The following is a 15,456-nucleotide window of genomic DNA, read 5'->3' as shown; positions in this document are numbered from 1 at the left end:
TAATTTCATGAAATTGAATACTAAGAGTAAGAGAGTCTATTGGTTGTATCTGATTCCTCGTTTCAACATTCTTTTCCAGAACCAAGAAGCTAGTAGCCTGGGAATCCATGCTATGATTTCTTCTTTGATAAACTGATGGCGAAATGTATAGCATGGTACGGGCTGAAAGTTTGAATTTCTCAGATCCTAATAACGGTTGAAAACATACCCAATCAAATTTTGTTATTCTTTTACTGGTCACACTTTCTTAGAGAAAGCCCAACTTTCGAAATTTGGTTTTTATTTTAGTAAGTGAGGACAGCGCTAAATTCGAATTTCCCACTGTAAAAAATGTGAGTCCAATATTGGACTCACAGCTTGAACCCGTCTTGTGTACATCAAATTATAAAAAAACACACGACGGGTCTCCTGTCTAAGAAGCTAGTAGTTTTTTTTAACATAAGTTACATCATTCAAGTGAAAAAAAAAGAGAAGAGATGAAGCTGTTAACAGTCTACTGTTATTCCTACCCTTTTGATGTGCCCCCCTGCATGCTGGTTGTTTTCTCACCTATTTTCCATTCTATTTTTAGCGCAACTACTGAAAAATAAAAACAACAACTAGGAAATTTGCAAAATAACTAAAAATTTTGGCAGATGAGTTGTTTTGTAACTTTAGAAGCTTAGGTAACTATGGTGATTTATGATTTTGATACTTTATGTTTTTTAACATTGATTCTTTGTAATTTGGTGCCTTTATTCTCAGTATTATTTTTTAAAGTTTTTGATAACTCTCTGAAATGAGTAGGCCTCGCGGACGAGAGTCATGGCTCTATCTATGTCCAACTTCACCCAGTAATGGGTAGTTGTAAAATCATTATTTATTATTAATAGTATCTATGGCTCCGTAATAACTTGTATGTATAGACGTCATTCGCTAATATACAGGAAAACTGAGTTCCAGTCTTTACATCTTTCTAACGAACCTTCTCCGAAAGACATCAAGCTTAGATCTAAAAACTATATTTGGAGCTTTCTATGAAACATTTTTACTGTCATTATTGTAGGCACAAAAAGCTTGATATCGAGTCGAGACCACCCTCAACTTAACAACAAAACTGCTCTGCTGGTTGCTACCTCACTCACACACACTCTAATCTGCCCAATTATAAAGGTACGTTTACACTATACACTCTTTATCGCTCTTTTCCCTATTTAACATTATTCAGCAGTTTTTTATTCTAAAGTTACGGAATCTGGTAATCATATTCGCGAGCTATTTAAATAATTCATGGTTGTTCTAGTGTAGATAGGGCCTTAAAGATTGTTTGAATAATAAACGAACAACTTTCTCTTTGAAACGTGAAACAGTGCACGGTTTCAAATAAAAAGACGTGAGAAATCGCACGCATAAAATCTGAAGTGCTGAAACATATAATTTCATTTTCCACAGAGATCTTACTGAAGGAAGCCGTATCAATTATTTCTCACTACTGCTAGTGGTTTATATATATTTTTTTTCTGTGTGTGTGTGTCTCTTTAGATACCATTTTGATATTTTCAATATTTTGGAAGAGAGATCTTCTCTACAGTACAAATATATAACTTTCTTATTTTTTCTACAGTACTGTACTTTTCTTTTAGACAAATGGTGGTACAATGAGAATCCCTTTGATGGCCGAACCTCAGCATTGTGAACGAGGTAGTATCACAGACGAAGAAGATGACCAGGCCGAATCAGCGGAGAACGAGCAACATGCTGTTCGGAAAACACCTCCGAAGTCAACAGTCAATAAACGGGTTCGCGTCCCTGAACAATACTATTGCTTATCAATGGATGAATTACGAACGTATGAAGGTTTTCTACGAAAGCTTTTGTGTTCTTCTTTAAAGCGTGTTGGTGTTTGTGTTCTTAAAGACTTTCTACCTTCATCATTGGCAGAGTTAGTTCACAAAGAAACTGAAAATCTATTCTCTGATAGCTGTGGCAATGGTGATTCAACCAAAACTCAAAAATCGAACCCTAATTTTCGAAGCGACGAAGTAGCTTGGGTTGGAAGTAAAGACACTAAAAATACGGCTCTTAATAAACTGAACTGTACTCTTCAGAACCTTGTAGTGTCTATGGCAGGTTTACCAGAGTTGCAACAACATCGTTTTAAGATCACTCATAAATCGCATATCCAGGTCTCCAAGTTTCCGAAAGGTTGTGCAGTCGGTTATAAACCTCATATTGAGAATCCAAACAATAACGGACGATTGTTATCTGTTGTTTATTACACCAATAAAAATTATTCGAAAATTGAAGATGAAGGTCTGGTTCGATTTTACCTGAAAAACAATACTCGTTTTATTGAGGTTGAACCATCTTTCAATACTGCAGTTATACATTGGTCTGACCAAAGAGTCATCAAAGAAGTTTTATCTTCCAACACTAGAGATATGTACCATATCACGAGTTGGTTTTTTGGTTCGTGTACTTTGAAGTAACATACATTATCCGTTTTTGTTTGATTCAATATCATTTGAGTCCTTGGTGAATGGAATCAATTTTGGCATTCTCTCAGAGTAAGGAAACCTCAAACATTTTCCACTGTGACAAACCTATGGAATGGGTGGTATTGGATGAATAGAGAGCACTTTTTTGCTGAAATTTTGCAGATTTCAGGGTTGTGATGATGTAATATAAAGCATTTCGAACAAGAAATCTATAACTTTCCTTTCATGCCATTTGAGTAGTAACCTTAAAACAGACCTCTAGAAAGACTAAAATTAAATAATTTTTCGCACCTTGGCCCCAGCCAAGGTGGTGCCTCCTTAGTCAGTATATCACTTTCAAAGTGAAGCCGCGGTCCCTGGGTATTCTATATATTGGATGTAGCCACTAATTTCTTTTGAAAATTTTTATAACGTTATATATAGGTAGGTTGTAAATACTGTCGATATATTTGAAAAAGGATTTTATAAATATTTTATGCTCGCTATCTAAATAATTAAACTAAAAGACAAAGTTTGATTCGAACTGATTTCACTAACAATAATCATGACTGTTTTATTCATTTTCTGTACTCACGTTTCCAGCATGGAAGGGTACTCTTAGGTTCCAAATAAACGGGGGGGGGGGTTGGAAAATTTTCTAGATTTTAATAAACGGGGGGGACCTAATTGCCGGGGGGGTTGGAAATTGTATTTCTGAAACCCAAAAATAAGGTAAATATAGGCTAAAATCAGGTTATTTAGAGCAAAATAAGGGGCCTTCTCTTTGACAGCTGAAAATATTCTTAGAGATTAATAAACGGGGGGTCCTGATAAGGTCCGGGGGGGGGCTGGAAAATTTTCGTTTATTTGGAACCTAAGAGTAGGGGTGTCTCCCGGTGTGTCTTTGTTGATCACTAGGTTGAAATATTCACTCTTTGTGGAGTCAGTTAGCAAAGAAAATACTCCAGTTGGTGATAAAAGCATGAAATTATTGGTACTGGTGACCTTTGGAGGATCCAAAACTTAATTTTACCACCTAGTTATGTCACCTGACCTAAATGACGTCAGCAGGTAGCTGGACAAAACAATTATTTTCATACATTTTCAAAATCTGATAGTGTTAGCGGAAAAGCAGCATCATAATTGAAAGTATAAAACATGCCTTGAAGATGTTTCTATCAAAAGTACGAAAATCCAGTCGACAAAATTTGTTGTTGTCTGAACGACATGAAAAGATTCGAAACTTCCACGATTTTCCACTGTTTTTTAAGGGAGATTGATTGATTGCCTGGTTTCTCATTACACGTTTTTTTTTGTTTTTTTTTTAAGAAATTAGTTTTACCAAGCAGCCTCAATGTTTCGTAAGAAATTCATGATATTCATGACGTAATGTTTTCTAGGGAAATACCCAGGTTTTAGCCGGTAGTGGCAAATTTGAACTATACAAAAGTTGCATAAAATTTGCCACTACTGGCAAAAACCGGGGCCTTTCCGTAGGAAACATTACGTCATGAATATCATGAATCGGCCTTTTGAGCCTTAAATGTTTCTTAAACTTTTTGACATAATCAGCCTATGTCAGTGTTTTTTACACTTTTGGCAAAAACGTGAAAACTAATTTTCGTCAAAAACGGTTTTTTCAGTCTAAAATCACGATTCTTGAGTATTTTGGGATGAAAACTTCCAATAAGTTGCGAATTATAATTTCAAATCTGTTGAAATTTTTTCCTCGAGCAATACTTGATGAGATATTCCAAAAAATTTGATTTTGTGTTTTTCTCATTTGAAATTGTTATATACAAATTTCAAAGTTCTAAATACGATTTCCTTACACCTTCATCCCTGAATTTCGAAAAACACAAGCGAAGAGCACTTTTTTATTGCTTATTCCGTCACAAAAGTCAGTTAAAGCTAAACATAAATTTTTAAGGTTTTATCAAATGATTTTGAGTCCTATAACATCTAAACTTGGTGGAAAGTCTGCAGAATCGTACAAGATTACCCTAGAAAGTTTTTAGAATGATATTCCAACCCTTACAGAGTCAATAAGTATTTGAAATTCCATTTAACTTGGACTATATGGAAGCAAAATTATTTAACCATATTGATTATCGAACAAAGAAAGAATTTTTAGCATGAACTCATAATACATATCAAGATAAAGTTAACGAATTTTAACAATGAATACTAATGAAATAATCTAAAGGAGCTGAGAAAGATTAATATTCCAACAAAAAATATCAGTAAAACCTAACCATAGTAACCTCTTTGAGCTTCTTCGGACTATTCCCAGTTTGAAAAGCTTAGAAACATAATAAGTATCAAGAACTCGATTAATTGTAGAAGTAAGATATTTCTAGAGTTCAGAAGGATGAAATATTCCGTTTTTAAAGGGTTACCTAGTTCTAATAATGCAGTCGAAGTCTACCAGTCACCCAAGCAATGTAACATTTCGAATTCCAACAAAAATATATATATTTTCTTGTATTTTTCAAAAGTTTCATGGAATAAATAATCTTTGCACGCTCTAAGCTACAATACTTTCGATGAAAAGTTTCTTTGTCTGAGATTGAACAAATGCTTGCTTGAACATGATTTCTCAAATACTACCCAATAAAATTTTGAATGAAGTTAATGATTTATCCAACGAAAAAGTGGAATAACTCCTCCAGAATTGCTCTAAATGGAATAATTCTTCCTTTTACGGATTGCGAACGCTTAAAGGCTTCTGCCTGCCAAATTTTAGCCCAAAAGCTTAAAAACTCAATGAGCTATTGCCGATGGAATATTTCTTCCATTTCCCAATGGAATAAATTTATGATTAACTGCTCCAAACTTTGAAAGATCGTTACTTTTAGTACAATAACGCTATATTGTTCATTTAAAAAGGAATGGAATCTTTAATCTTTTCTCTCTCCAATAGAACCACTAAATTTGATAATGAACGAAAACTTGCTCTCTAAAATTTGGCACCCTCGACTCCATGGCTTATCTAACCCCCTTACGCTATTGATGATTCTGATGGACGCGTTGACGGGGGATATAAGCCCTGGTACACATAGAAAACGAAAGTGATTTCAGGGGTGTACGCGAATCGGATGTTGATTAGCAAAGTCCCATAATGACGGATAGGAAAAAAAATCTTGTCCGAACTTACTTACTTTTGGATACTTTTGGATGTGTTTGAGCGTACCGCTCTGGCAAGAATCTTTTGATCCACACCACAATCTTCATTCAATCCATAATTCCTGAAGGAAGAAATGGATCAGCAGAGAGATTTCATGTCTAAAATTGAGTTTGAGTCAACTCTCCTGCACCCTGTATAACCACGGATTTGGGGTTCATCGGGAATTTTTTGCAAGTGTTTGTCAAGTGCATTTTTGAATTTGTCAACAGTTAAATTTTTCAAGTTTCTAATGCTCTTTGGCATTGCATTGAAAAGTTTTGCTCCTTGTATAGTCAGGGTACTGTCGCGTAATTTTGAATTGTTTGGACCGGCGTATTTGCTAAAACACATTCGTCCTAATCTTGGATGGTCTTTAGATTTGAAGCAATCATTGATATTTGGCACAAGATTTTCCAATATTTTCCAGGTGTATATGATCCTGTAGCGTTCTCTCCTTCTTTGAAGTGAGTATATTCTAAGCTTCTTTAGACTTTCCCAATAATTTTGGTGTGTTCCTTTTATTTGTTTCAAGAATGATTTCTGGATCTCTTCAAGTCTTTGAATAAGACTAATAGTACTGGGGCTCCATAACGCTGAGCAATATTCCAGTATAGGGATCACAAGTGATTTATAGAGAGTGATCATGGTATGTGTAGAGCGGGAAGTGAAGGTACGTAATATCCAAGAAATGATGTTTTTGGCTTTTTCAATTATTGATTCAATTTGATGTTTAAATAGACAATCATTGGACATAAGAACTCCCAGGTCTTTAACATATTCCTTTCCTTCAATTTTATCTCCTGATGGTGAGGTATAGTGAGATTCATTTTTGATTTCTGTATTTGAGCCATAACGTAGCAATTCAAATTTTGCATCATTCAATTTCATATTGTTTGCGATTGTCCATTGATATAAAATCTGAAGGTCTTGTTGCAATATTTTTACATCTTCAGCATTCTTTATTGACTTGGTTGTGCGAGTGTCATCTGCAAAGGACTTGACGATAGATTGGATAACATTCTCATCTATGTCTCCAATGAGTATCAGGAAAATCAGGGGTCCAAGTACACTTCCTTGTGGTACACCTGAGATAACTTCTTGGATGTTTGATTTCACACCATTAACCACTACAGTTTGTTGCCTGTCTCTCAAAAAGGACTCTATCCAATTATAGATTTTACCAGTTATTCCTAGCCTTTTGAATTTCGACAGAACAATTGAATGATCCACTTTATCAAAAGCTTTAGAAAAGTCTAAGTAAACAACATCTACATTGGTCTCTTTGTCAAGTAAGTTTAATATAAGATCATGTTGTTCAAGGAGCTGACTCAGACAAGATCTTCCACTTCTAAAGCCATGCTGATTTGGGTTGAAAAAGTTATTTTCGTCCATGTGTTTGACAATGTGTTTTCTGATGACTTTCTCAAAGATCTTTATAACGTGTGATGTTAAGGCGACTGGTCGGTAGTTTGCAGCCAGTGATTTGTTTCCTCCTTTGTAGATTGGGGTTATAGTTGATATTTTCAATTTGTTTGGAACAATTCCTTTTTCCAGACTGTTTTTCCATAGATGGCACAATGGGATGGCTAATTCTTCTTTACATTGTTTCAGGACTATTGCTGGGAAACCATCTGGACCAGCAGCTGAGGATGGTGATAATTCGTCAATGGCTTTCATTATGTCATTTTCAGTGACTACCATTTCTGATATTTCAGTGGTTTGTGTGTTGAAAGCTTGATCGTCAGGTGACATGGGTTCACTGAAGACTTTAGCATATTGATTTGAAAGGATGTCAGCCATTTCTTTATTCTTCATTGTAAGGTTCCCGTTTTTGTCTATTAGTGGTCCAATTTTAGTTCTCACTTTTGATTTCTTCTTGGCGTATGCAAAGAAATATTTAGAATTCTTTTTGATTGATTCAATAGCTTTATTTTCCGCAAACTTTTTTGAATCTTGGAAGGATTTTTGCAATTTTTTTTCGATTTGCAGCAGCTCCTCTTTGATTTTTTTCTTTCGGGTTTGAGAATTTGTGAGTATAAGTTTTTTTGTGATTTTTCTCCGTCTTTTGGTTAAGGATCTACGATACCTTTCAACTTTTGATCTCCTTTTGCCTTCTATTGGTGTTCTGGTTGGTACATTATCTTTACAGATTTTGAAACACAGGGCATTTATGGTTTCCAATAATTCGTTTGGGTCGTCACTAAGTGTTTCCTTCCACCTGATATGACGCATGGTCTCTTTTATATTTTCCCAGTCTATTTCATCAGCAAAGAAGTTCAGGGTGCTAAAACCTGTACGAGGTTCTGGCTGCTCATCTTCATCTGATACAGTGTTAACATTAAGACAGGTTGATACCAGGACAATTTTGTGGTGTGAGGTACTTTGAAGGACAGGAACTGTTGAGCAGTTATGGATAATGTTTTCATTGTTTGTGAAAACAAGATCAAGTATGTTTCCATCTTTATGTGTGGGAGTTTTCACGTATTGAGAGATGAAATAATCATTGCAGAATTGATTCAATGAGTTTAGGATGATTCTTTCATCCAAAGGACAACCAGGTTTAGGTGAGCCATCTGGCCAGGTAGCTTTAGGTAGGTTGAAATCACCACCAAAAATGATGTTTGGGGTGGCTCCTAGCTCTGATATTGCTGTTTTTACTCCATTGAGTGGGGTGATAAAATCATTGGATGTCGATGGATTTCCATTGCTTTTATCGTCTGGTTGGCGGTAAGCTACCAACAAAGCCATGTTTTCAGCTTTCGAGTAAATACAAAGGAGTTGTACAGTTTTAGAGGAGTAAGAATAGAGTTCTTCAAATGTTGCACCAATGTCTTCTCTTACGTAAAAGCACACTCCACCTGTGTATCTCCCTCTGTTTCTTTTCTTTCTTGAAGAATCACATCGGAATAGGGTAAAATTTTCAATCTTAAGTTCTGCTTCCATATGGCCCTTATGAAGCCATGTTTCAGATAGTCCAAGAAACAGTAAATTTTTATTACATATATTATTTTTTATAAAAGGGACTTTGCTCTGAACAGTTTGGGGGCAAAGTCCTTGAACATTAAAGAATGCAAAATTGTTTATTGACACTGGATTGGATTGAATTGGTTTTGATGTGGTAGATTTTGTAGATGTCTTGGTATTGATATGGGTTGAATTGGATATTGTGTTGGAAATGAGGTTGGTAGAGGTGATTGGTACGTCTGTTGAATGTGTTGTATTTGATTCTGCATTGAGTCCATCTTCTGATTCAAGGTCTCCAGAATTTCTTCCCTCAACAGACGAACTACCTCTAAAAAAGAGGCAGGTTCAGCAAGTTTTTTTGGCATTTCGTCATTATTCATTAGAAGTTCATGGCCATGTGTCATATTATTCTTTATGCCTTGTGGTAGTCTTTTGGTTCCTTTAACATGGGCAAATCGGCAGTTTTCAGAGAAGCATTCACCTTTTTTGATTGAATCAAAACACATTTTTGGGTGAAAGTCTTTACATTTCTTTCCCATGGTGCATCCTCTTTTGTTGTTTGTACCATGTAAGGTAAATTTTCTGCACATCCTCGGATGTAAGAATTTGCAGTCTTTTCCTTTTAAGCCATGCTTACAGTTTCCAGTTTTAAAAAAGCGACAGATCGTTTTTCTCTTTCCTTTGTCATCAGTTTGATCAGAAAGATTATTAATTGCCAAATGATCATCTTCTTTCTCTACTTGATGTGTTAGTGTCAGATCGTTATTATTTTGATTTGGTGTTGTGTCTTTTTGTCTTGTATCATCTTCTTGTATTGTCGGTGTTGTTTTGACATGCTTTCGTTTCCTCTTGTTATCCCCTTCATTATCGTTGGGAATTGTTTTTGGTTGGCAAGCATGACAAACATAAAACAATCCAGGCAGGCTTAATGGGTTATAAAGACTCTTAAAAGTGTCAGCATCTATTGTGTCGGAAATATCAGTATTACTACGGATGGTTTATATCATTTTTCAACAAAAACAAATACAAACTAGCCACAACCAGACTGTCAAAATGTTTGAGCCAAGCTGTTTCTCCAAAGCAAAACAGAATATGCAAGAGGATCACTTGTCACTTTCTTGATTTCTTTCTCATTGAATATGAAGAATGTTCTTCTGATCAAGCAAAATGCCATTGGAATTTCATACTGCTAACGAACACTATAGAGGGAACTAAACAAATTTGATGCTGATTTTCTACTTACTGTCTGCTGCTGAATGAATAAAAAGACATAAGGACAGAAGAACTATGTAAAAGGTCCTATGTCTACGTATAAATATATCTCTGGTACTGGTGTGTGTACTGAATGCCAATTGTGTTCATCGATCTGGTTGGATGAATTGGAAGTTGCCTTCTTTAGAAGTGGGAGTTTTAATGACATATCCATAAAATGAAATGGACTTATATGGATTGAATAATAAAGTATTATAAGATTATAATCTGTGTATACCTACAACTGAACTTGGCTTTACTTTTTATGTCCTTGTATAACTTTGTGTGCGTAACCTGATGCCTTACCCAAGTGACAGTACAAATATGGATTGACGTGAAATGTAAATATATAATGAGATATGGATTTGAATAGCGGTAAATGATAATGACTGAATGATATTTGGGGAACGTCTTTTGACGCCTGAGTGAAACTACCTGATACCAATGACTGACAGTGTTGAACGTTTAAATGGGAATGGTGACTACTAATTTTTATCATTTTGGCACTTGAGAATATTGTTCAACATTTTTTCAAAATACACCTGGATGATAATTATATAAACAGATATAAACACAATGCCATTATGTACATTTTGGACTGATAATAAACTTGCCAAAATTGGAAATAATACCGTGAAAAAGGGTAACTTGCATCAGTTGAGGCTAACATGCATAGCACTCGAATAAAAGACCCGGCTGGTCATTAAAATACGAAAATAAATCAAAACAAAAATGGTAGAGTAGAGCTGCAAGCGGAGCTGCGTATGTGTATTTTAATGACCAGCCAGGTCATTCATTTGAGGGCTATGCATGTTAGCCTCCACTGATGCAAGTTACCCTTTCTCACGGTATATAATTTTTATTTTGTAAAAACTTTGAATATTTCAACCTTTTGGCAATAAACAAAAAGGCAATAATCATGTTACTCAGTACAATTTTAAACTTTTATGTTTGTCAAATGTTTTGAATATGTCTAAAGATTGAACAAATTTTTCAAACAAATTCAGAAGATTGAATCAAAAATGAATTAGTTCAAGCTCTTTTATTTTGATCCAAATGATTTGGAAATTTATGACAAATAACCTTTTTGTTTTGGAAAGTAAAAACTTCTTGACTTTCTTCCAAGATTTCTACATTATTCTGTTTTTTTTTAAGGAAAATACGTTTCTTCCATAGAAAATAGAAATTTGTTGACTTTTTCTTGTATTTTTAAAGGAAAATATCTCTGTGTTTTTCATCTTTGTATTAAGGATAACTGTTTATGTTTTGAAAGAAAATGATTTTTCTGCATTTTTCAAGAAAAATGTCTCTGTATTCTTATAGGAAACTCAATTTTTGTATTTTGCAAGGAAACTTACGTCTGACTAGCAGTTTGCTTTGAATTGTGGTAAAATTTGAAAAATTGAAAGACATTTTTTTTTACTTTTAATAAAAAGTGATCCTCTCTTAGCAAATTTTCTTACCAAACTTTTTTCTTTCAAAGTAATAGAAATCATTTTCTACACTTCCCCCCTTTTCTATTTTCAGACTGCTCAAGAAACTAATTTCTTATTTCTAAATTTCTAAAGTAAAAACTTGCTAATTTCCTACAAGGTTTGGTCACCCAGAAAGTTTTACAAGAATGTGATGAGATTTGTTAAAAATCAATCAAAGTTTGCTGCCCCTTTTCCATGGTTTTCCTTAATTTCAGTCTCCTAGGAAATTTTTTTATCCTTTTTTCACGATATTGCTTGTTTCGTCCAAAAATCCTGCAACAAAAAAAAAAGAATATAATATTGCCAAACAACAGCATAAAAATTTTACCTGAGGACAGGATAATTTTTTGGAATGAACAAGTTGATATCGCAGATTTGGGTTCCACTTGAAAAGTTTTATTAGGTCCTTTAAAAATCAAACCTATTAAATTATTATTATTAGTTTGTTGAAAGATAAAGATTGACATGGAAAGCTTCAAATAATAAAAGGGACACTTTATATAAAATAAATAAAACTTTCATTCTCTAGTAAGATAATTCTTGTTAGCTGTTAGCCTTAATGAACTACAATTTTGAAAAATTACCTTGTACAAGGATTATTAAAATGGATTAAAATACAATTACAAACAACAATCAATATTATTATGTTGTATAAAAATTCCTTTAACACCTCTTTTACACTCATTTTTCATATTTTGGATAATTTCATAATTTATTGTAAAGAGATCCTGTGAAAAGTCAATTTAAAATTTCTGTGCACTGTTACGCATACATTAAAGGAAGAAATTTTGGCCGAAAAGTTCCCGCCAAATTTAAATTTTCTCAAATCGATTTTTCACTATTTAGACGTCATAAAAGGGGGTATTTCAAACATTTCACCTTAATTTTAATCCTTGAAACCCATCATGCCAAATTAAATTCCCGCCAAAAATTCTTCCTTTAATGTAATTTCAATATTACATACAATTTTTTCTATTCTCTGTAAAAGATTACCTGTTACCATTACGGTAGTATTATTTTTTTTTGTTCAGTATTCTTGAATAGAAAAAATCTAATCTTGACAAAATCAATTCCAGCAGAAAATCTTACTATTTCACGAAATTATAATTTCCATCATGCAAAATTTTTGACTTTGATACAAGATTCTTGCAGAATCCCTCCAGTAGCGTAGACAAGAGGGGTGCAAAATTTGTGTAGAAGAGCAGACTTTCATGGCATAGTAATTATCTATTCATAATATAAAAATATAATTACTGTGTCATAAAAATCTGCTCTCCTACACAAATTTTGTGCCCCTCCTGTCTGCGGTACTGCCCTCTAGAAAATCTGGAAATAACCCATTAAACTTGAATGTGTTTTTTTTGGAGAATAATTATACTTTTGGGCAAAAATTAGTATTTTTAATATAATTGATGTAAATTAGCATGCAAGATCTGAAGATAAACTTACTGTCAATGGCTCTTAACTTGGGACAGTCTGATAAAACATGGGACAGCAATTCGGCCATCATTTTACAGAACCTCCAAAGTCATTTAATTAACATAGTCGCAAATCTCATAGAAAACAAACTTTGTTGTCAAGAGAGATTTAGCAGTAAGTGAAAATACAGACCAGAAAGTCAATACCATCCCATTATATGACCACTCGTCCCAAGTTAGAGCCGTTGACGGTACACAGGAAAAAATTCAGAAAAATTCCTTGTGACTTTTTAGTGAATTCACATTGAATCTAGGTGAAAAGTTGCAACCTTTCTACAATTCACAGCTTTTTTGAGTGAATTATTGAATGATTGCAGCTTTTCACCATGAATTCACTAAAATGTCACGGTGATTTTCTCGTAAATCTTATCATTTGATGTCCACAATATAATATATAAACAATGGCCATATTATTGCAAAAATCCTTTCAGTGTCTTTGGCTGCCAAATGTATAAATACTACGATCCATGTACAAATGTTTGCAGGACAAAAATGTCATTCTAAAATTTTAAACATGTACGTTAAACACCAAATTATTGAGCAAAAAAGCTAAAAAAACACAGTAATCTCTCAGAGTTTTTTATAACTCAATTCAACGAAAATGAAGTTTATTCCATAAATTGGTTGATGCTACGTTAAATCTCATCTGATAAATTCATTCTTCAGTTCGCCAGTGTTGCACATCTTTCACAGCGGCAAAAAAGCAGCTGCCATGATGTATGTGATTTGATAAATACCCTTTTAGGTTTACTCGGTTGACATTACTGCATGGGCTGTCTGGTGGGGCTGGTTATATAAGACATAGTAGTCAATCAGCTACTCTTCAAATTGCCATCGGAAAATAATAAGCATGAGATTTGTTTTATTCTAACAACTTCTCTAAAAATAAAGAACAAAAAGCTGATAATTAACAGCAACTAAATTCAGGGCTGAAATTAAGACCTGCTGCCTGAGTCTAACCATGACTAAAGTCAGTCAAAGGGAAATATAGGCAAAAGTCAAATCAGATAACCAAAACAACACACCATCCACATCCAGAAAAACATTAACATTTATGATGATTTTGACTGAATTAGATAATTTTGAGCCAGTAAAACTAAAACTCACACAGACAGTTTAATTGATATATAGTGTAAATTTTTATTGAGAGAAAAACATCGAAAACAGTCAAAGTCCAGGCCAGTTATTAATATTAGTCCAACACTCCAACACTTGCTTCCCATCCATCAAAAACGAGAAACCAACTTTTCAAGATATTGGTTTTCATTGCCGTGGTCGTACAGCGTAAAGCTATTCACAGTATTTTGATGAAAATTATCCTAGTAAGTGCGTTCGCAGCTCGATTTTCTGTCTTCCCGAAATCTTTCTCTCACTCACTCAGCCAGAGTCCAAAGGTCGAAAAATATCAAGAATCTTGATATTTTTCATTTAACTGTACCAGGGCCCTAAACGATTCCTCCAATTATACGGTACTGGCCTCTTTAAGTCGCAGAATCGTTTATCGGCCCTGGCTCGCGAGGGTGTAAAATTTGGTTTTAAAAAAGTGCCCAAATTTTCACGTTTTTGCCAAAAGTGTAAAAAACACTGACCTATTTATTTTTCATGTAAAGAAAAAAAATATTTTTTTTGATTGGCAGGTTCTTAAAAAAACCAAATGAAAAATCTTATTTTCTCATTCTCAGCCTCGGCATGTTTCTTAGATATTTCTTTTTAGACATTCTAAGCCTCGTGTTTCTTAAAAGTGTGTTTCTTAAAAAAACGTGTATATGAATGAAAGTATTTCGTATCACCACCCCATTTTAGAGAAGTGTTATTTTAGTACACATAGTACTCTTTTGTCCTTAATTGTAGTGGGGTTGGTATTCTGGGAAAAATCCATAAAATGGGGGGGGGGGTCAATATTAAGTGATTAGCACGAAAGAGTACAAATGTACTTAAAAATTTCTGGATAGTCTGGATACCAACATTTTGTTTTTTTAGTTCCATGTGGTACTAAGACTTTTTTGGGTATACCACCCTAAACCTCACGAAGTCCTAGATTTCAGTACCGACCCCCTGTGAAGTAGATTATAATTTTTCGTGGACTATGTTAGGATTATAATAATATAAAAATCGAACGTAAAGGCTTTTAACTGATTTTTAGAGTGTCCTTTATAATATTTTAAACGATTCTGAAAATGGTAAAATTTTCTGCCAAGCTTTGTAAAATTCATAAAAAACTGGTTTCTTGCTAGATTGGGAAGTTCCTCGACGATACCTGGAGATGAAATCATTGCTGTTGTAGACCGCACAAAAATCACCGAGTCTGTTTCATAGACCTCTGCAAGATACACTTCCTAGGGGTCTTCCTAGAAACACTTTCGTTTGAGGACGGAAAGGATAGTCTAAAAAGTTTAGAAGCCTTCTGTTTCTCCCCTTGAAAAGTAGATTAAGGAAATTATGATTTTGATAAGAGTGTTTTGGAACCATACATTTTTCATATCATTTTCAGATCAAAAGACCAAAAAAGGTCCAAATGGGCGATTGTTAAAAATTGTCGAAATGGACTTTTTACAAGTGACTTTAAATTTTTATCCAAAAGATGAAAAATTGGAAATAAACTTGAAATCAGCAATATTCAAAGTTTACTCAGCGCATATCTATTTTCCTGCAGCTATCAATTTAAA

At 34.1% G+C, this 15,456-nt stretch overlaps 1 protein-coding gene across 1 annotated transcript; it reads left to right on the top strand.

Annotated features, from left to right (window-relative positions):
- Nucleotides 1–498: 498 nt before the first annotated feature.
- On the top strand, nt 499–3,019 carry LOC136814328 (prolyl hydroxylase EGLN3-like). Its single transcript, XM_067070848.1, has 3 exons — nt 499–665; nt 1,046–1,152; nt 1,623–3,019. Exon 3 carries the CDS (start codon nt 1,638–1,640, stop codon nt 2,466–2,468), a length of 831 nt encoding a protein of 276 aa, XP_066926949.1. The 5' UTR covers nt 499–665; nt 1,046–1,152; nt 1,623–1,637; the 3' UTR covers nt 2,469–3,019.
- Nucleotides 3,020–15,456: the final 12,437 nt, after the last annotated feature.

This window comes from Clytia hemisphaerica, unplaced genomic scaffold, assembly GCF_902728285.1.
Source record: "Clytia hemisphaerica strain Z4C2 unplaced genomic scaffold, Clytia hemisphaerica genome assembly, whole genome shotgun sequence".
NCBI classification, from domain to species: Eukaryota; Metazoa; Cnidaria; class Hydrozoa; order Leptothecata; family Clytiidae; genus Clytia; species Clytia hemisphaerica.
This window is presented reverse-complemented; position numbering and strand designations above follow the sequence as displayed.